This window comes from Arvicanthis niloticus, chromosome 7 (genome assembly GCF_011762505.2).
Source record: "Arvicanthis niloticus isolate mArvNil1 chromosome 7, mArvNil1.pat.X, whole genome shotgun sequence".
Taxonomy (NCBI): Eukaryota; Metazoa; Chordata; class Mammalia; order Rodentia; family Muridae; genus Arvicanthis; species Arvicanthis niloticus.
Window position 1 is genome coordinate 41185626 of NC_047664.1, and position 21751 is coordinate 41207376.

General features: G+C 48.1%; 2 protein-coding genes across 2 annotated transcripts in view; one reads left to right on the plus strand and one right to left on the minus strand.

Annotated features, from left to right (window-relative positions):
• Positions 1-15543, minus strand: part of Sorcs2 (sortilin related VPS10 domain containing receptor 2) — a 450334-nt gene extending 434791 nt beyond the window's left edge. The window contains exon 1 of the mRNA XM_076938388.1: positions 15409-15543. The gene's annotated coding sequence lies outside the window, so the exon portion shown is untranslated. The remainder of the gene's footprint in view (positions 1-15408) is intronic.
• On the plus strand, positions 15526-21641 carry Grpel1 (GrpE like 1, mitochondrial). Its single transcript, XM_034509511.2, has 4 exons — positions 15526-15682; positions 19336-19498; positions 20559-20640; positions 21002-21641. The coding sequence occupies exons 1-4, from the start codon at positions 15621-15623 to the stop codon at positions 21346-21348; spliced, it is 654 nt and encodes a 217-aa protein (XP_034365402.1). The 5' UTR covers positions 15526-15620; the 3' UTR covers positions 21349-21641.
• Positions 21642-21751: the final 110 nt, after the last annotated feature.

Genomic DNA, 21751 nt, shown 5'->3' on the forward strand with positions numbered 1-21751 from the left:
CCATCACCTCCATCCATCTGCAGAGAATGTCTGTCTCCCCATACCGCACAGGTCTCTGTTAGATACCTTCCCACCCCTACTGACTGACTCTGCTCTCTATCATCCAGCTTGCTGTCCTGGGTAATTTTACAGACACTGAGCCTATTTCCCTTTTTGCAGCCAGGTTGTCTCACTTGGTATAATGACCTCCAGGTTGCATCGTGCATCAGTTTTCCTTCCTTCCTTCTCGGGCTGAGCTGTGTCCCTAGAAAATGGCCGCTCTTTGCCCATGCACCACAAGGCAGACCTGCAGGCTGCTGCCTCTTTCTGACATGGAGGGTGCCATAATAGACAGAGTCCCTTCTTGCCCAGTGGAGCCTAGCACCTTGTTTAAGTGTGTCTGAGGTAGACTCACTTGTCAAAAATAGAGCCGGTGTTCTTGACTTTGGTTTTAGCACTGAGTCTGGACTCTCACATGACAAGTGGGGAGGTGGGTAGAGTCTATTGGTCCCTGTTGATGTCCAGTTGGTCCCTGGAGAACACAGACCTGTTGCCCGGGGAACACCCCTGCTGCCTGTGTGATCCTGGGGCAGACAGATGACCATGACCGATGACTCTAAATCAGCCTCCAAGCAGAAGCCCCTCCATCCAGCTGTTAGATTACAGCAGGCCTGAACCATGCTCTGAGCAAAGGCTAGTTTCATTTGGGTTAAAAAAAAATCAGCAGGGGTGGGGTAGGTGAAGAATAGGGGAGGAGCTGGCCCAGTGAGTGAATAAAGTGTCCACAGACAGTAAGGACCTGAGTTCAGGTCTTCAGCACTCACTTGGACCCCTGGAGATCACTGGCCAATCTAACCAAAACCAAGGAGCTCCAGGTCCAGTGAGAGACCCTGTCTCAAAAAAATAACACAGTGACTGGGACCTTTGACCTCTGACCTCTGGCCTCTACACTAGCAGATATGCACACACAAAGTCAGCAAAGGAGCAAAAACTCTTAAGGTCAAGCATGGGGGCCAAAACATGAAGAGATCTAGACGTGGTTTATATTTAAATTATTTCGATCATGTAAAATACACACAACACACACACACAGAGGAGAGGTGAAGGGAGCACATATACATACACAGAAAAGGGGTTTGAGGTGCTGGAGCCCCAGAATGAAGGTTAGTGGCTAAGCTGTGTGAAAGGCTATGTGGGTAGAGACAGGAGATGGAAACGGGGCTTAGGAGGTGGAGAGAGGCAATCAAAGTGGCCTGTGACCCTGGGTTCCCAAAGCACTGAGGAGATGGCCCTGGATATCACTCACACACACACTCACACACACTCACACACACTCACACACACACACTGACAGCCTTGGCTGACTGCATACAGTTATCCAACTGTGCTTTCTTCCCACTCAGCCACCAGCCAATCTTCCTGAAGGGGATCTCTCTGGGACATGCCTTCAGGGCTGGAGAAAGCAAGCCAAGTCACAGCAGCCCCCCCCCCCTCCGCTAGCAGGAGCCTGGCATGTAGCTCTGGTGACACCATGGTCACAGACCTCCTCTATGACTGGGTGTGGCCAGAGACAGTACCCTGGACCCCTTTCTCAAGGACCTTCTTCCTCTTGGAGATCACCTATTCTCATAGTAAATCCTCTATCTACCTGGACTCCTGAATGACCTGGGGACACAACCTCAACTTCACACACAGAAGGGAACGCCCTATGGTCATGAGTCAGGGCTCCCTTTGGTCTGAAGTAGCAGTGAGTAGCAAGTGTCTTCTCCAGCATGCTAGGAAGTTTGGTCAATGTAGGGGAGCACTTCCTGTTTAAATTGCAATCTGGTCCTACCAGGCAGTGGGGCCCACAGAGGTAGTCATGATGGCTGCTATGTTATAGGCATGTACTACAGCACCTCTCTCTGCCCATGGCCTCCTAATGCCATACACTTCAGAAGCCAAGATCCTCCTCCTGGGGACTGCTGCAAGCTGGCCAGTCACCTTTCCCTCCCTGAGCCTGGGGTGGCTGTCACAGTAGAGGTTTTCTGCTCTTTAAAACAGTGCACAGCCAAGAAACAGCCTGGCAGACTGTCCTGTCAAAAGGCCAGTGCAAGGGCCAGTTCCTGCCCTTGCTGGGTCCCATCAAAGACACTCCTGGAATCTGTGCGCAAGGCTATGGCAGTGAATTAGAAGTAGAAGGCTCTAAGGACAGTACGGTTTGATCATGCAAAGGGAAGCAGCAGACTACGCAGCTGGTGTGCTTCACAAAGCTTGTACAGTGTGTCCCATAGGTGGCAGCTCAGGGTTCAGCTTTTATCTGTGCACATAATTGGTTTTAAAGGTCAGACCCCATCTCTGTGACACACTGGTGCGCGTTTGCCTGCGAGCATTTTCTCGCATGAATTGCCTTTCCTCCTCAGCATCCGGCACAGGGCACTGAGGCTTCAGTGAAGCACTGACCCAGAGGAGCCAGAGCTGGCCATGGCTAGAAGAAATCTGCAGTTTGAAGCAGAGCTGGCCTCAGCCAAGGAAAGTGGGGATCAGAGCCATTATGAAGAAATTCAATTAAAAGTCCACCAAAAACTTTAATGTGTTCAATGCTTTTCGATTTTTTAAAGACATGTCTTACTATGTAGCCCAGGCTGACCTCAAACTCACAGTGTTCCCGCCTGGCCTCCCATACTAGGATTACAGGGTACCCTGCACACTACATCCAAATAGAAAATACCAGTCAACTCTAAAACTCCGAGTCCCAGTGGGCTGGAGAGATGATTCAGTGATTAAGGAGGATGTACTGCTCTTGCAGGAGACTTAAGTTCAGTTCCTAGTACCCATATCCGGTGATTCCCAAGCCCCTGTACCTCCAGCTCCAATGGCTCTGATGCCCTGTGGAGGCCTGTACCTGCACCCACCACACACATATAATTTAAAAATAAGTCTCTAAAACCCTGACTCCCAAAGGTATCTCTGCCACCCTCTGGACCATTCCTAAAAGCCTTCCCAAATGAGTGCATTAGCTAGCTATAGTTGCAGAACAAATACCCCCAAATCTAATAGCCTAAGATGACACCCCACAGAACGCTGCTGTCTGATCTCAGCTGTCGGTGGAGTAGGGAGTGGCTTCACATTGGGATTTCCTCAGCATCCTGTTCATGGTTGATGAAATGCAGTATCACTGTGTGATGGTTCGTCCTGACTGTCAACATGATGAGATTTAGATTCAACGTGGAAACAAACCACTGGGTATATTTGCCAGGGAGTTTCTAGATTAGTGTAATTGGGGTGAGAAGACCCAGTCTGATGAGGGGTCCCATCCCGTGGACTGGGTCCTAGGCTGAATAAAGAGGAAAGCGGGCTGGGCACCAGCATCCATGGCTCTGCTTCCTAACTGCAGGCACACACTTTCCCCACCATGATGGACTGAACCCTTGAACTGAGACCCAGACAAACTCTTTTTTAAGTTGCTTCATCAGGTAACAAGAAAAATAATTAACACACATTCTGTGAGGTGTAGTGTCTCTCCGTGGGGCTGTCTTTTCTGTGAACTATGATTCTGTTTGTGGACAGGAATCCTCACACAGGTTACAGCTATAACCAGCTAACCCTCCCTCTAAGCCTTTCTCTCACCCTCTTTGATGACAGAAGGCCTTCTTTTCAATTCAGCCTGGTTGATAATGGCTCACTTGAAGAGCAGCCCTTTCGAGGCCTCGGAGCTTTTTGTTTTCATGTCCCACACAGATCTGCAACTGTGTGGAAGGCACCTTCTGAGCAGACATGAGGCAGACGTCAGTCAGTCTTCCCTATGTGGACATCCAGTTTGCCCGGAAGCATTTTTGGTGAAGGCCATTTTTTCTCAGACAGGCTTCCTTTATATTTTGCTTTCTATATTCTGGATGACCAAAAGTCTCTATGGCAATTCTTTATCATTTCTGTAATTTAACCATGTATACATATGTGGATGTCTGTTCAAAAAAAAAAATGGAAACTTTTTGTTTGTTTTGTTAAGATAGGGTCTTGCTATGTTGCTCTGACTGTTTCAGAACTATGCAGATCAGCTAGCCTCGAACTCATAGCAATTCACCTGCCTCTGCCTCCCAAGTGCTGGGATTAAAGGTATACATATATCATTATGCCTGGCTGGTAAGAATTGGAAGTGTTTTGAATATCCCTGGATGGGGGTCAGATGAGCTGAATCAGCATTCAAGATAGCAGGGCAGCACAAGCACCCTTGCAAACCTAAACAGCTCTGAGGGGTTTTAGTTAAGAGGAGGAATGAGTAATGCAGTGTAGGTAAAACTTGGTATCTGTGAAGAACACAGGTCTGGTACATACACAATATTCCAGAACTTTGAGGTAGATTGCTTTGCAGGTGTTTCCAGGAAATCAAATTGCAGGTGTCCTGGGAGGGGCCTGCATGGAGATATCCTGGCTCTGCCAGCTGCAGTTTTATAAGGTAGGGTTCCCCCACCCCCATACATACACACACACACACACACACACACACACACACCTTTATGTTGTACAGAGATTGTGGATTAACACAGTGTTTAAATAATGCATGTGCATCTTTAAAAATTGGGTATAGCCAAGTCCAAAGAAAAGAAACCTTGTCCCTACCCACAGATCACTGCTAGGTGGCTCCACACCCCACCCCGGGGTGTCATGCCTCAAAGAGCATCATCAGGAAGGACACTGCAGGAAGAACTTGCCAAGTTGCTGCTAACTGCCCTTCTTTTCTGGAACATGCCATTTTCTTCAGTTTCCCACCACAGTGACAAGCACACAGAACATCTTAGAGGGACTGTTGGATTTGTTTCAGAGTTCCTAGGGTTCAGGCCTTGGCTCTGATGTGAGCCTGTGGTTAGGTGAAACATCTGGTGGGTGGAGTTATGGAAAGTCTGCTTGCCTTAAGGAAGTCTGGAAGGAGGAAGGCAGAGGGATGGAGGGGAGGGGAGAAGGAAAGAGAGAGACAGAGGCACAGAGACAGAAAGAATGAGGGATGCAAAGGGGGATGTGGGGGAAGGGAGAGAAGGAGGAAGTGTGAAAGTATTAGTTGGGTTCAGGGTGGAAGCTCAGAAAACTCACTTCAGAGATGGAAGCTTAAAAATGAAAGTTTTGGAGCTGGAGAGATGGCTCAGAGGTTAAGAGCACTGGCTGCTCTTCCAGAGGTCCTGAGTTCAATTCCCAGCAAACACATGGTGGCTCACAACCATCTGTAATGGGACCTGATGTCCTCTTCTGGTGTGTCTGAAGAGAGTGACAATGTACTCACATACATAAAATAAATAAGTCTTTTAAAACAATACCTCATTTAAAAAAAAAAAGAACATAAAAATGAAAGTTTTATTTTCTGAGCACTCAGGGAGGCGGCCAGTTCAGGGTCTAAACTGTGTTCCAAAAGGAAGATTGTACAACATTTTTATAGGACAGGAACACAAAGTAAGGAGACTGGAGTGGACTGTTGCATTGACCAATTATATTTTAACACAAGGGGTTAAGCAAGGAAGTTAACATTGGTGACCTAGACGTATCTGGGTCACCTTGAGTCAGCTGCTGACTTAAGCCCCCTCCTGGACTCTGACTTGGAATTTAGAATGATCAGGGAACAAAGGAGTGTCAAGCTGCACGTAGTCAGTTAAGTCAAGACAGGCAGCACATTTATGACTTGTGTGCCTTAGTTTAGATAACGGGATCACAGCATCTTCCCTCTTTACCTCCTTTACTGCTTAGCAGACAAACAGGAAACATCTGAAGAAGCAGGACACGAGTTGGGTGCTGGGGCCTGGGAACATGAGCTCAGGTTTAACTCTGACAGAGATGGAACTTGTTCCTGAGACTGTTGAACTCAGGAAACTATCTCCTAACAAAAAAAATGAAAGGGACTGAGAAGAGATGGGGAGAAAGGAAACAAGGGAGGGAAGGAAGGAGAGTGGTGGAGAAAGCAAGAGAGTGAGAGCTAGAGCGGGAGGAAGAGGGGGCAAGGCAGGGAGGGCGAGACAGAGAGGCTGACTGACTTCCTTTTTTATTCCATCCTAGCACCCCAGACTTTAGGATGATGCCACCTGTTATGTGACAAAACTTTTTTCGGGGAGCTGCAACACACACATCCACTTGTACCAGGCAGGGAACCCATAACAGACCAAATACAGACACCACCAGAGTCTAGTTTGGTGAACCAATGAGTTTTCTTGGGGTTACTCACAGGAGTATGGATGCAGAATTACTTATAGGAGTAGAAATGACTCAAAAACAGCAGTATCATCAAAGCCCACCCCAGCACGAGCTCATAAAGGCGGGAACCTGGAACACACTGAACAACACACAAGAAGCTCGGCAGGTTAGAGATTGTCCTTTCCAGATGCTTCAATTGATCTAAACTTCTTCCAGACAGCTCAGCTGGTTTTTGCTTCTTCCAGGCAGCTGGTCTGGTCTTGGAGTCTTCTTTGAAGCTTTTCTCCTCTGAGAGTCATTTTGCCAACTCTGAGAATGTACTTTGTAGCTTATCTCCCTTGTAGCACAGTAGACTCTCGGCTTTTATAGCTTACCCTGGCAGGGAGGGGCCTAGTGAATTTGGTCAGTTTCAGGGACTTCCGGAAGCTATTTTGACTTGTTTACCCCTCTACTTAAGAAGTTTCCTACAGAATAAAATGTTTCAGAAGTTTCCTACAGAATAAAATGTTTCAATCTTAGAGAAAGGCTTTATGCAACACCACTCACACTCAAGCAATCTTTCTCCTTTAGCTGATTCTTTCTGGAACCTCCCCCGACTCCCTCCTCTCCTCTCAAACTGTACTAACACACACACACACACTTCTCAAACAGACCCAGTCAAACTGGCCCTGCACATATTTTGTGTGGCAGGCTGTTGTTCTTTTCTGTGGTGAAGAACCTTCTGCAAACAGCTTTAGAGGGTTTCTGGGGTCAGGAAGCTGAGAGATAAATCCTTTAAGGGTGAAAAGGAAAGCTTTCAGAAGAAAAGCATAAACACCCCTGAGCCTCGTGGTTAGTGTGCAGAAAGGCTGACCAGAAATCACTAACCCCCTTCACCCCCACACATTCTAAGAAGTAGAGTTTGAGACAGAGGTGAGTCAGGGATGCAAAGCAGGTCTCAAACAGGTCAGGAGAGGTCAGAGAGTGCAACAGAAGCAGCATCACATGACCTCACTGGTAACAGAATCCCAACTGGCATGGTCTTGCTGGCCCTTGCCCTTCAAGTGAGAGACACCTGTGGGACCTCTTGTGAAGCTTAAATACAGGGCAGCGATGGGGCACACCTCCCCACTGCAGAACCCTGAGGTGTGGTTAAGTGACAGCCAAGGATGTAAGGCTATCTATGCACAGTCACAGCAGAGAAGAATGTCTCTGGGGTCCCAGAATGAAGACTAAGTGGCAAGTGTCAGCAGTTGAGTTCAGGCTAACATAGAGAAGCACTTGAAAAGGCCAGACCCTGGGTTGAACAGCTGAAGGGAAAAAAAAAATAAGTAAAATCTGTATGGAAACATTTAAAAACTTAAAGCTACAACAGCACAAGCCTAGATCAGAAGCAGCAAGCTATGCTTGCTCGCGGGGCTTGCCTGTCCACCGGCCATCTTCTCCTTTGTGCAGTGTTATTGGAACTTGGCGGTGTTCATCTCCTTGTGAGGGCTGTGTGCAGCATCGTGCTGCGTAACTATGACAAATGAGCACGGGGCCTGCAGGCGACGCAGTGCCTGCCCACTGCTCTTACCAAAAGCCTGTGACCCTGAGCATCACAGGCAGCCAAACTCATACTCAGGGCAAAGGGTGTCCCACCCATGGGTCTCACTAAAGAAGGTACTGCTGTGCCCCTGTAAGGCACAAATGGGGTCCTGGAGAGAGCAAAGTGTGAATGAGTGGAAGCCCTGCCTGTCTCCTCTAAACCCACCAGATCTGGGGAAGACCGAGGGGAATGGGCCCATCTGTTGCTCAGTTAGTTGCCTTGATGCTCCATTCCAGGCTGTCTGAGCCACCCTAGTCCTTCCTTTGCCAAATGTCAGTGACCCTCCTTTTACAGTAGCCATCCTTGCAACAGCACACACCTACCTCCATCTCAGCCTCTCCACAGAGCCCACCTCACCCTCCATCTCAGCCTCTCCACAGAACCCACTTCACCCCTACATCTCAATCCCTCCACAGAACCCACCTCACCCCTGCATCTCAGTCCCTCCGCAGAGCCTACCTCACCCCTGCATCTGAGTCTCTCCAGAGTTCACCTCACCCCTGCATCTCAGTTTCTCCGCAGAGCCCACCTCACCCCTGCATCTCAGTCCCTCCAGAGCCTACCTCACCCCTGCATCTCAGTCCCTCCAGAGCCTACCTCACCCCTGCATCTCAGTCCGTCCACAGAGCCCACCTCACCCTCCATCTCAGCCTCTCCACAGAGCCTACCTCACCCCTGCATCTGAGTCTCTCCAGAGTCCACCTCACCCCTGCATCTCAGTTTCTCCGCAGAGTCCACCTCACCCCTGCATCTCAGTCCCTCCACAGAACCCACCTAACCCCTCCATCTCAGCCTCTCCACAGAGCCCTTGCTGAGGTCCTGTGGTGCTGGGTGTGATGCAAGGCCAGCAGCAGGTTGTGAATAAAAGAGCCGGTGATGAGCTGACTCGTGATTCAAGCTTTCTGTTAGGAAGGCATGGGGTAGGGTTTTAAAGCTTAAGAGTGAAGGGAGGTAAGAGCTTGGTGAATCCGTCTCAGGAGAGGACAGCTGGCTTTGAGAAAGGCCACTACTGTGACACAAGTTTCTTGACCTTATTTCTTGAACAGAGTGCCCTTTAATGGTGGGAGCTGACAGCAAAGGCTGTTAGTAAGCTTTCAGAGCAACCACACTGAGTTAGAGACAAGGCAGAGTAGACACCAGCATAGCTGGTCCCATTCAATATGAACTGAGTGTGGAGGAGGCTGGGAAAGATGGCCAGGCACCAAGTTAGCATGTGGAACAACTGTCACCCCATGAGGTGACTAAATAATAATACATGGCAAACATGCTGCCCACAGGTTTTGTCTTGGACCCTTCTCCCCTTACTAAAAACAGACTGCATCCCTAAAACCAGCCCCCAAAGCCTACTGACTCATTCCTGAGACAAATAACCGAGGTCCAACAATCAAAACTCATTATTTGGCTAGCATGTCCAGTCAGGATTTACCAACTCACCCTAGCGCACACTTCCCTTCTTCCTCCTCAAACCGCACTCCTGTGGAAACGCCTGCTTGTGTACTGCTGCTTCACAGTCTGCTTTCGGAGCACCCCACCCACCTCACCTGCCCCTCCAGAGTAAGAAATCTCCTTTGTGCTAAGAATTTGGTGTCTGGGTATGCCCTGTATTGATTCTGAGGGGGGCTAACCTCCCTTATAACTATATTTCCCTCCCCAAAAAAAATCTTAAAGGAAAGGCTTTGAGTTTTACAACTAAGAATTTATAGAAATGATAGACTGGCTTACCATGATCTACTGTCATACAATGTGTGCATGGGTGGCACTGTCACAAACACCCCACAAATAAACACAATTTTTATGCATCCAAACAAATAAACAAAAGATTTCCTAAAATAAGCTTGAAGTAAGGCAAGATCTTGGCCAGCCTGGGCCACATGACAAAATAATAAAATATTTCAATTTTAAACTATCGACATTGAATCAAGGCAAATGCAGTAAAAAAAATAAAATAAAATGCAAAGTAAGTAAGGGAAGGTATGTCATGTAGAAGCCTGAGCTGACCAAGCAGTTACTTCACAACAGTCTTAACGGGGACTGGGGAGATGGCACAGTAGAGAAAGGGCTGCACAAACATGGGAACCCAAATTCAATTCCAGAATCCTAAAGAAAAAGACAGACAAAACAAAACTGAAAGCAAGTAGCACCATGGTTGTAATCTCAGGAACAGGAAGGTAGAAATTAGCCTAACCAGTGAGCATCGGGTCCCAGTAAGAGGTCCTGTCCCAAAAGCTAGGGGTTCTACTCTGATGCCACATGTGGTCTCTACATGCACATTACATGCATTCTCACACACAGGCACCCGCATATACATAGGCATGCACATACATACATATGTGTGCATGCGCACGTGTACACACACACACACAATTAATGAACTGAAAACAATTTTAAGGGCAACGACTAGTGGTAAGACAAATAAGGTAAAGATGTGGCCACCAGATGGCACTAGCGCTCAGGGGCTATGGCATATGAAATTAACTACAAAGAAACACACCTTTCTGTTAAATATATATTTTATTGTTAGATTTAAGTGTGTGTGTGTGTGTGTGTGTGTGTACAACTCTCAGGACTTGGTTCTATTCACCCACTGCAGGATCCAGGAATCAAACTCAGATGGCCAGGTCTATCTCTAAACACTGATTCCACTAGAGTGGTGGTGAACACCTTTAATCCCAGCATTCTGGAGGCAGAGGCAAGGTTATATCTATGAATTCCATGCCAGTCATGACTACATCATAAGAGCCTGTCTCACAACAAGAAAAAAAATAATTCCGCCCCATGTCAGGCTTCATGCTCACAGTGATTCAGGACAGAAGAGGACTCTGAGAGCTGCCTGAAAATGCAAGAATAATCCCACAGGAAGCAGAGGGCTCCAAGATCCAGCCCCTGAAGACTTATCCCCCTGCCTTCCCAGCTCGCTCCCCACACTACCTCTTTTGAAATATTCCTCCTAACACACTGAGGAATAGGGTTCATTTGTGGCTTCTGCTGGAGGACCTGTGTGCTGTCAGTTTTCCATGGATGTGATAAAATACCCAAGACAAGCAGCGAAACGTCTACTCTGACATGATCTCAGTGGTTTCACCCCTGGCTACTAGGCTCCATTCTTTCTGGCCTTGTGATGAGGCAAGAATACACGGCTGGGAGCCGTGGTGGGAAAGATGCTCACCTAATGGCCTTCAGGAAGCAGAGAGAGAGAGAGAGAGAGAGAGAGAGAGAGAGAGAGAGAGAGAGAGAGAGAGAGAGAGAGAGAGAGAGGCAAACCAACCAACCTGGAAGTAGTGCTATGATTATCTCACCCAACTTATGAATACGGCTGCACTAGAAACCAAGGTTCCAACACACACACTTTTGAAAGACAGCAGATTCAAACTCTGGCCTCATCCTGCCTCAGAGCTAAACAACAGTACTCAAATGTGCCCCTATCCTAAGCATTTGGCATATAGACATGGAACTATGCAAAGATGGTTAAATTAAAGAACTAAAACATAGGCCTATCTGGATTACCGAGGGCTCTAGGATGGCTAGAGGAAGCCGTGGGAAAGGCAGGGAGAGGATGGTGGGGAATACAAGGGTCACACACAGCTAAGAAGGCCTCATGCACCACGCCCTGGGACCCCAAGCAGAGTGTGCTCTGCCATACCCTGTCTGCAGCCCAGGGAGGCTGGCTCTATTGACTTCTGCCTCCCAGAGGGAGGGAGTAGATGCCAGTTCCTTCATAGTGCTGTGTATAATGATTGTCTATACAGCCATCTCCTTTGCAGTGGGTGAACTGGGATGGCAGGCACGCGGGGCCAGCAATCAAGAGGAAGGGGTCCCACCAGGGAAAAGCTGTCATCTTTAAATAACCCCATGTGTCAGTTCCTGCATGTCCGTGATAAGCACTCACTCACTATTGTATAGGACCCCCACTTCTGTATGCCTTTGGCACTTTCCCAACTCTGAAAACTTTCTGCTTGCCTGATCTGATCACCACACGGGAGGGTTCATGGTACGAGGGTCTTCAGCCAGATAATGTAACCAGTTTCATAGTCAAATGTTTTCTCACACCCACCAGCTTTATAAGATGTCATCAGGATCTTGGGACTTTAGCACCTCCAAGTCTAAGTGGCTAAGGCCATGTTACATCCACTCCTGTGACTACTCTGGAGATGTCTGAGAACCCAGATGCCACCATCACTTGAAATGTTCCCAAGGAAACAGAGGCTAATTTTGTGTTTGTTCATCTCCCATGCACCTGCCAACCCAAATAAAAGGCCTTACAGGAAGTCTCCGCAGCAGGTGACTTCAATCTGATCATCCACAGCCTTCCCTCCTCCCACACTGGTATTTTTCCTGCCAAGAGCATCCATCTTTTTCCATTTGAAACACATGTACCTGGGTGGGGTGGAGAAACCAAGTTTCTGAGTCAGGGGTCATAAAGGCAACCAAGTGGGGAGAAGGCAGTGTTGTGGCTTCTGTGAGACTGACCAGATCTCCTTTCCAAAGCTCACCAGGCTCTGCCCAGTGGCTGGTTTTTCCCACTCTTGCAGGCTGCAGGTTTGAAGTGCTCATATTCTAATTGGCTTCCGCTGGGGGTTGCCTCTCTGCTCCTAGGATCACCTGTCTACCTTCCAGTCAGCGATGGGGAGTCTAGTTTTTCTCCTGATTTCACCTGGACTTCACTTCTGGCTGCTTTTAAAGGACTTAAAACTTCAAACTTACAAGTCGATCTCTACCTCAAAGACAATGGACTTGGGACACAGATGCCAAGTGCAAGCTCCTGCCCAGCAGCACCTAGGATGAATGTCTGACTGCATGATGGGAAAGGTGTGGGTGGTCTTTGGAGTCCATGAGAACTGTCTGCTACTCCTAGTTTCCTGGTTACCTCTTCCATTGCTATGACAAAACAGCTGGCAAGATGCCGCTTGAGGGAAGAAGGGCTCCTACTAGTTCAAGAGGGTTACAATCCATCCTGGTGAGGGTGGCATGCAGCAGGAGCTTGAGGCTGCCTAGTCACATTTCCAGGACCAGGGAGCAGAGGGAGAGGACAGAGGGTGCTCCTTGGCCTTTCTTCTCTTTCATCCAGCCCTGGCTTCAGTCCACAGGATGGTGCCACTCACATTCAGAGTGCATCTTCCCTCAGTTAAACCTCTCTGGAGGTTCTCGGTGATCGTGTCATAGACATGCCCCCATGTGTCTCCCCTAGGTGATTCCAATCCGGTCAAATTGATAAAGGTGGTGAACCTCCACATCCATCAATCCCAAATGTTTCTAAGTTGCATGAGGGAATGAAGAGCCACTCCCTAAATGAGGCATCACCATCATGTTGTAGCTGAAGACAGCAATGGACACCGTTGGGAGACAGCGCTGGTTCTGCTTTCCACACCAGTGCATGCGGGGCAATATGAAGGAATATTCAAGAGCCATGTCTTCTTCTAGCTGTGTGATTCACCTAACCTGACCGCACTCCAGCAAGTCCTGGGTCTGATCCATAAGAGAACATCTTAAAGTGCCTGGCACATAGCAGACTTTATGCTGGAATGCAGATCATACCCACAGTCAAGCTGCTGAGCCATCTGCATGACCTTCTGAGGACTGGTTTTCTTTGTAAACAGCACTTCATCCTCTCTGGGGCCACCCCACGAGTTCATTTGACCTTCTGGCACCCCTGTCTCTGGTGGGCTCTCCATGACCACTGCTGAATGTGAACCCAGACAGTTAACCCAAGTGTTTTCTCCAGGCAGCTCCATCTCCTTGTGAAGATTGCTGGCTAGGTGGGTGGAGAAGTTCTGGATCTCAGTGGGACTATAGAACTGCCTAAACCGGTAACCTTTGGAGGCGGCTCCCATTCAAGTAGTTCCTGAGTGGGTCACCAGGTGGCAGCACAGGCCGGTATGCCTCCTGGCAGAAGAGCCCTGGATTGAGAAGGGCTTCAGAGTCCCCAGGGTCCTCGAACCTGGGAAGATCCACACCTCCACACACAGCAGCTTCATCTGTCTCTGCTTACAACATGCTGGTTGTGGTCATTATCATTTATTTGAAGTCTCATAGCAAATGAGAAGACCCAAGATTTAAGAGTAACCATGTTCAAGACAGAAGCAATTTGGTGACCTGGTGTTACTGCCAGGGAAAGCCACAGGAGGTTTAAGTCTTATTCCAGAAAGTTTCAAAGGGTTTGTGTAAGCCCCATGGTATTCACCACCGGCTTCAGCACTGTTATCACTTTCCCACAGTCTTACAAGAAATCTCACCATTTAAAACTAGAGCATTTTTTAAAGCCATTCCCAAACAATATGACAATTTACCATAAATATTCCCATTCAGAGCCCTGACCATTGGCCCATATCATTCCCTAACAAAAGGGCCAGTGGCACTATATTATCATCTGATACCCATCACATTCGAGTCCCCTGCCCCTTTCACAGTTGGTCTGCTCCATCACAACCAAGTGCCATGGACTCAATCCAATTATGACTTTTAATTTCATTGTTGTTCTAACAGTATCCTCTCTCCTCCTACTCGACGCCAGCCCTAATCAATTAGCAAACCAGGCCGCTTGTCCTACCAAACACCAATGAACCAGTATTCCTGGAAAGAAACTGTCTGCAAAGGCTGACTGATGGATTAAAACCTCAATGACTGTGGAGAGGCTAAATCATTGCAGGTGCAGATCCTAATTACAATTTATCTTGGGTAATCTGTAGTCCATTAAATAGACTCCTTGCCCAACTCTGTGTCAGACCTAACATCATGTATGATAAGCAGATTAAAATCTTGGTAACATAGTAACAAAACCCCACTCTCCATCAATCAAAGGGCTAAGAGTGATATCAAATAGCATCTGAGGCCTACAGCTGAGATTCCTGTTTGCTGTAATCACCTACTTAATGTTTCCACTAATACATTTTATGTCCTTACTTGTGGCTTTCTTTGTTCTGCTACTATGCAAACTTCCTGAAACTGCTGTCACCTTGGAACATAGGATTGGGGGGGGGGTACCCTAAAACTGTTTCTGGGCCAGTCACTCATAACTGATTCCAGAGTAAACTTATTCCCTATGAGGTGAGAGCTGTGCTTTTGTGTGGACATGCTCCAGTCCCCCGGCAAAAAGTAGCATGTGTTGAGGAAAAGGTTTTAATAAGAGTGAAGTTAAATAATACAATTTTGGTCCTTTCAAGGGCACCCACAAAGTTGTAGTCCACGGACAAAGCGTTCTGTTTTGGGATTTGAGGGAGCCTGGGGAGGAAGGAAGCAGCTGCACATACCTAGACAGGACAAAAAGCATGCTCCGACATCTCTCAGCTCTGCGACCTTCCCCCATAGCACTGACCAAACTTCTGCACCCGTATCTTCGAAGCTCTCCTGCATACGCTGCTGTTAGTTCTTTTTAATTATGTTACATTCTGAAAAAACTGGAGGTGGCAGAAGGTACAAAACCAAGTCACTCTCATCGGGCCGTCCACAACCAGCCAGCTGACACAACGCGCTTGCGGTATAGTAGAGATGGGGTCCGTCTCTTCCCGGACACTCACGTTGCGCCGGCAGAAGGTAGCAGAAGTCTAAAGCAAGGACCAACCATCTGGCTCCTGTTCCCCGGTCCCCGCCCAGCGCTCGCCGCCTCCCGCCCCGCCCCGGCGCTCTTCCTCTTCATTGGCTAGCCCCCGGCGCGCCCACGCCCACAGACGCTCCGTTTCCATCCACCCCTCCCACTTCACCTTTCACCTCCTCACCTTCCGGGGCTCCCAGAAGCCTCAGTCTCCGCCCATCGGAGGGGGGGGAAACAGTACTCCGTCATGACTCGCAATTATTGGTGGAAATGATCTGTCCATCAGAACAACAGCGGTCACGGATTAGCTAAAGTGCAGCAGTAGGTGGAAAAACCGGTATAGGGACGTCCGCGCGTGCTCAGTGTGGGCGCAGTGACGCGACCTCGGGGGCAATCATGGCGGCTCGGTGCGTGAGGCTGGCAAGGCGCAGCCTCCCGGCTTTGGCGCTGTCGTTCAGGTAAGAGAGCAGCGCTCCTCCGTGTCGGCCTCACTCACGGCCGAAAGCTGTGGTGAGGGGGCCTTAACAGCAGCTCTGGTCCCCATAGCTGGTGCTCGTGCGCCCTGAAGTCACATCTTCACAGTCGGGTTCCCGTGTTTGGCCTCAAGGCGCGGGTGTCCCGGTGTTTGCTGTGCGGCGCTACAGGAACTGGGCTCAGGAGCCGAGGAGTGGGGCCGCTGGGGCGTAAATGCGGGGATCTGGGCGATGCGTCAGGTGGAAGGCTCCGCCATTTGCTTGTCTGGCGACACTCGGCACTCACGGGCATAGGGGCACCACCCCTCCTGGAATTGCAAAAGACAACCCCAGAAGCGGGAGACTTGCCCAAGGTCAGGCAGCCAAGCAGAAGCCCGCCTGCCCAGGGGCTGGGGTTGCTAATCCCTAATCCAAACCAGGATGTGTGCTGCCTGGTTTATGGGCTTTTCCCACTGTCCCTCATGTTCCCTCCCCACTTTTGTCCTCCGTGGAGGTCCAAGGAGCAACAAAGCCAGTGTGTGCGCGGTTTATTTAGACAAATGCCCGTGTTTTTGCCATCTTTACCTTAACCCGTGGCTTCAGGTTTTTGAGTCGCACCTCCAAAGTTAGGCAGATGCTCAGTATCTTTAGCTTATTCTCTGCTAGGACAACGTTGTTGGTTGATTAAAAAAAAAAAAAAAAAAAAAAAAAAAAAAAAAAAAAAAAAAAAACCAGTGACTTTGCCTGAATCATGTGGAAACTGAGAGGAATGGGAGCTGGGCTTTTCATCTGGTGAGAGTTAGCAGGTGGATGATCTCTTACATGTGACTACAAGATGAAGACAGGCTTACATTGTGCAAAGAGCTGGGAGCAAAGGAGTCTGGAGTATTCCTGTGGAAGCATTTCTTATTAGTGGTGCTCTATTTAGAGTTGACAGGAAAGCAGCCCCATTTCCCATCCCATCCGGTCCTGTCCCATCCCCCATCCCCCAGCTTGGTTCATGTCTGTCTCTGAATTTGTGGTTTTGAAGAAAGGTGCTCTAGTAGGAAGGACAGAAAGCTGTATAGCTGCTAGTCATAACTCCACAGCATCCCTAAGCGTGGCTTCACTCTTCCCTGAGACTAGCCCTAGGAATTCCTTACATGAAAGGATCTGTACAGTAAGACTCATCTGCTGAAAGGCAGGGATTGTCACTCCTAGGGGTGGAAATAATTCATAGTGAAGGTAGGCTTCACATTTTCATTTTTTTAGCACAATTTTGTTCTTCAAAATTAATTACTGATTTTCTTTTTTTAAATTTATGTGTCTGGGTGTTTTGCCTGTTATGTATGTTTAAGTACCATATGTATGCCTAGTGGCTTCATAGTTCAGAAGAGTGTCAGATACCCTGGAACCTGAGTTACAGTTAGATGTGGTTGTTAGCTGGGAATCCAAATCAGGTCCACAACAGTAACAAATGCTCTCAACCACCAAGCCCAAACTCTTAGCCTTTTTAAAAGCATGAAAGTAAAAATAAAATTAAAAGGTCACTGCTGGGGCCAGAGAGAGATGAGTCTCAGTGGTTAAGCACTGGCTGCTTTTGTGGAGGACCTGGGTTTGGTTCCCAGCATCCACATTGGGGAGGTCACAGCCACCTGTTACTCCAGCGCCAGGAGATCCCACACTTCTCCTGTCTGCCTCCTCAGCCTCACTTCCAGGACTCACTTGGACCTCTCTTTCCATTTCCTCTGCACAGCACTCATACTGCACTTCCATTCCTCTGTTCAAGTGATTCCTGAAATGTATCTCTTGTCTACTCTACTCTGTAACTCACCTGGGCCTGCTGTGAACCTGTGCAGGAGCACACGCTGCAATCCCAGGACTCAGCACCTAGAACACTGGGTTAGAGGATTGCAAGTTTATTGCCAGACTCAATCTCTGAATAAACAAATGAAAGAAAATAAACATCAGAAAGAAAACCAGGGCCTGGAGAGAAGTCTCAGTGGCTGAGAGTGCTCACTGCTCTTGTAGAGGACTCAAGTTTAGTTCCTAGCACCCACACTGGGACAGATCACAACTGCCTATAATGCCAACTCCAAAGTAGCCAGTGGTTTTGGCTTTCCTAGGCATACACTTACACAGACACACACATACAAAGGCACACAGGAACAGACAAACATGCACATGATAAATATACTAATACATCTTTTTTTCTTTTTTTGTTAAATCAGTTTGCTGGGCATTGTGGTCCACACCTTTAACCCCAGCACTTGGGAGGTAGAGGCAGACAGAGAGAGCCCTGTTGAGTTTGGGGCCAACCTGTTTTACATATCAAATTCCAAGCCAGCCAGTTACATTGTGAGGGCCTGACTAGTCTCCTGGGTTTCCCTGAAGCCATAGGTCATTGTGTTTTGGGTGTTTACTTTTTCTCTCTGATGACAAGATTTTTGCTTAGTCCACTGCCATAAGCAGGATGTGCAGTAGGTCTTGTTCTATGAAAGGGCCTTGACACCATAGAATACATGAGGAGGTAAATAGGGGACACAGCTAGGTTAAGCATGGATTACAGATTGTACATAGTCACATGTCATTTAATGACAGGGCTGCATTCTGTGAACTGTTTTATCGGTGATCCTGTTAGCTGGTGGGTATCAGAGTGCATTAATACCACCTAATGGGGCAGCCACCGCCACCTATGCCATGTACTGTTAAAGACTCTTGGGTAGCAGCAGAAGTAGAGAGATGGCTCTGTGGCTGAGTGTTTGCTTCTTTTCTATAGGACCCAAGCTCATATTGGACAGTCACAACCACCTGTAATTCCAGCTCCAGGGGATCTGATATCCTCTTCTGGTCTCCTAGGACACTTCACTCAAGTGGTATACACTCACACTGACACACCTAAAAAGGCATCCACATTCTTTGTGTGGTGTATGTGATATGAGCACATTGGGAAAGCCCCAGGTCAACATCAGGTATCTTTTCTCTATCCTACCCTCATTTACTTATTTGTTGGGGGCTATAGGAAATGTGTGGAAGTCAGGACAACTTGTAGAAATTAGTTCTCTCCTTTCCACCATACAGGTCCTGGGAACTGAGCTTATGTCATGACTATCTTAGTGGCTAGTACCTTAACCCAGTAAGCCAGCTTGAAGCTCATGATCTGGCTGGGGTAGCTGGCCAGTGGGCTTCAGGAATCTGCCTGTCTTTGCCACCCCAAGACTAGGACTACAGGTGTGCCTCCATACTTGGGTTTCTTATATGGATTCTGGGAGTGCAAACTCGGGTCTTAGTGTTGCGCTGCAGGTTCTTCACCTACTGAGACACGTCCCCAGCCCCATAGCACATGCCTTTTGTATGTCACGGTTGCCTTTGTGAGGTCTAAGTCTTTTTTAGCAAATAGTTTGAAATTACTCAAACTTATAATTTTTGTTTTAACATTCCCTTGTTGGGGGAGAGGGTTGCATATCTGTACAGTGAGTGTGTGTGGAGATTGGGAGAGCTTGTGGAGAATTGGCTCTTTCTACTGTGTGAGTCCCTGGGAATACAACTCTGGTTGTCAAGCTTGGTAGCCAGTACCCTTACCCACTGAGCCATCTCAAAAGCCCAGCTTTCTAAAAATGCGCTTTCTGTCTTTAGCGTGCTGAAAGGCTGTCTTCACTTACGTGTGGGCTTTTCCTTAGGCCTTCTCCTCGCTTGTTGTGCACAGCTACGAAACAGAAGAACAATGGCCAGAACCTGGAAGAGGACTTGGGTCATTGTGAGCCAAAGACAGATCCACCCTCTGCAGACAAGAGCCTCCTGGAAGAGAAGGTGAAGCTGGAAGAGCAGCTGAGGGAGACCATGGTAAGGACCCTCAGGGTGTGCACACTGCTGGACTCCTGCCTGCATGGTCCATATGACAGCTTCCAAGTTCACAGGTGACAGAGCAAAGACTTTCAGTAATTTGTCTACTGCCTGCTGCAAACCCAGGTAGCAAAACTAACTGCCAAATGGGAACTAGAATTCAAACCCTCTGTGGCTCTGCTTCTGACCTGGGGAGCTTCTGTGTCAGCTCTGCAATGTTAATACTACTATGTTTTCTATGCAAATGAGGATTACTTGTTAGGATTGAGCTGGGACTCAGGAAGGGAACCAGAAAATTTTATGTATAGGAGTTGAGTATGGGAGTCAGTGGTAGCAATTACCACTCTGTTAAGAAGCAGGCACCAGTCAAGTTCCTTAAGAGTGTGGGCAATTGTGGTGTCACTTATATAGCTGGCACTGTGGTCTTTTCATAGATTAGGAAAATGAGACAGAAAAGCTAGCAGAATTTCCCAAGTCACCAAGGCTAGACCAGGACAGGCTGTCTTAGAGCCGTCCTCCATGACTGCCTGAAAACTGAGAACAGAGGTATAGTAGAGGCCTCTGGAGTCCACCAATGGACATTAAGCTGGAGATGGTCAGAAACAGGTAGCTACAAGGAAAATGGAGAAAGGTAAGGACCCTCTGGCCCCAGTAATTATCTGGCCAGGTATGTGAGCTCAGCCTTCTTGAGATTTTCTACCAGGTGATCTGTCTTCCTCTCCTGGGAGGCAGGAACCGAGGTTGGTGACCCCTAGTGATGTGCTTCCACACCCTTAAGCTAGACAAGAAAGTAGCATTCTTCCCCTACCGGTGACAAAGGTATCAGTCAGAACTTAAGGACCTTTTGGTTCTTTCCCATTGTGGGCTTGGGTAGAACATTCCCTGCTTCTTGTAGACACTAGCACAGGTATAAATTACTCTTCTAAACTGTCCTGGTTTTGTCTAAAAATCTCAGTTAATGACAGGTTTTATTTATGTTCTGATTTGGAGTGTGTTGAATCATTTCAAAATCAGAATGGCTTTCTTACACACTTGTTACATAATGCGCCCCCACCCCCAGGAAAAATACAAACGTGCTTTGGCTGATACTGAGAATCTACGGCAGAGAAGCCAGAAGCTGGTGGAGGAGGCCAAGTTATATGGTAAGCAAACATCGTGGTCTCTAAGGGGAAGGAGCAGGGTTGCAGCTGTGGCCAGCATGTAGTGTGGTGTGACTTCTTCCACTGCCTTCACCTGCTGCTGACCTGTTGCTCAGCTGGCCATGGCCAGCCACCTTGGTTTGGGAGCCTCAAGGGCACCTTTTAACTTGTGTTTTCTTCCTTTGCTACTCATTGTTAGCCCATGTTGCTTGCTCTTATCCCAGAGAAGGCTCCTTTAGATGGTTTTAAATTATTAAAGTACTGTGGTTCTATTGTGTATGATTTGACCAGAAATCATGAACATCCCTGTGTGAGGAGCCCATGCAATTGAGACTAAGTGCAGACCATCTTTTCCTCTGTGCAGGCATCCAGGGTTTCTGTAAGGACTTGCTGGAGGTTGCAGACATCCTGGAGAAGGCAACGCAGAGTGTTCCAAAGGAGGAGATCAGCAACAACAACCCTCACCTGAAAAGTCTTTATGAGGGGCTCGTGATGACTGAAGTCCAGATTCAGAAGGTGTTCACAAAACACGGCTTGCTCAGGCTTGACCCCATTGGGGCTAAGTTCGACCCTTATGAACATGAGGCCTTGTTCCACACCCCTGTGGAGGGGAAAGAACCAGGCACCGTGGCACTAGTTAGTAAGGTGGGCTACAAGCTGCATGGACGCACCCTGAGGCCAGCTTTGGTGGGGGTGGTGAAGGACGCTTAGCTCCCTCCCTCAAGGTTCTGGACTTTGTAGGTCACTTGCTAGAGCTCGAAGGGCAAGCTTGTAATTTCTCATCTGTGAATACATCTGACCCTTGCCCACCCGTGTTGGAAATCTTAAGCTAAGCAGAACATGAAGCTGCTTGCACACTGTCAGGGACTCTGGGAGTCTGCTCACTGAGTTTAGCATTACTTCAGAAGAGAGCCAGCAGGGCCTCGGGAGTGGTGTGCTAACATTGTATCTGTTCCACCTGGTGATTGATTAAGTTTTACACAAATAAAAGGTCTTTGGCTACATCTGTGCTGCACAGTCTACCTCTGAGTGCCAAGGCACTGGTGTCACTCAGGTGGTGGCCCTCCCTGGAAGAGAAGGGCCAGAGTGGAAACACTTGTTGCCAGCAACACTT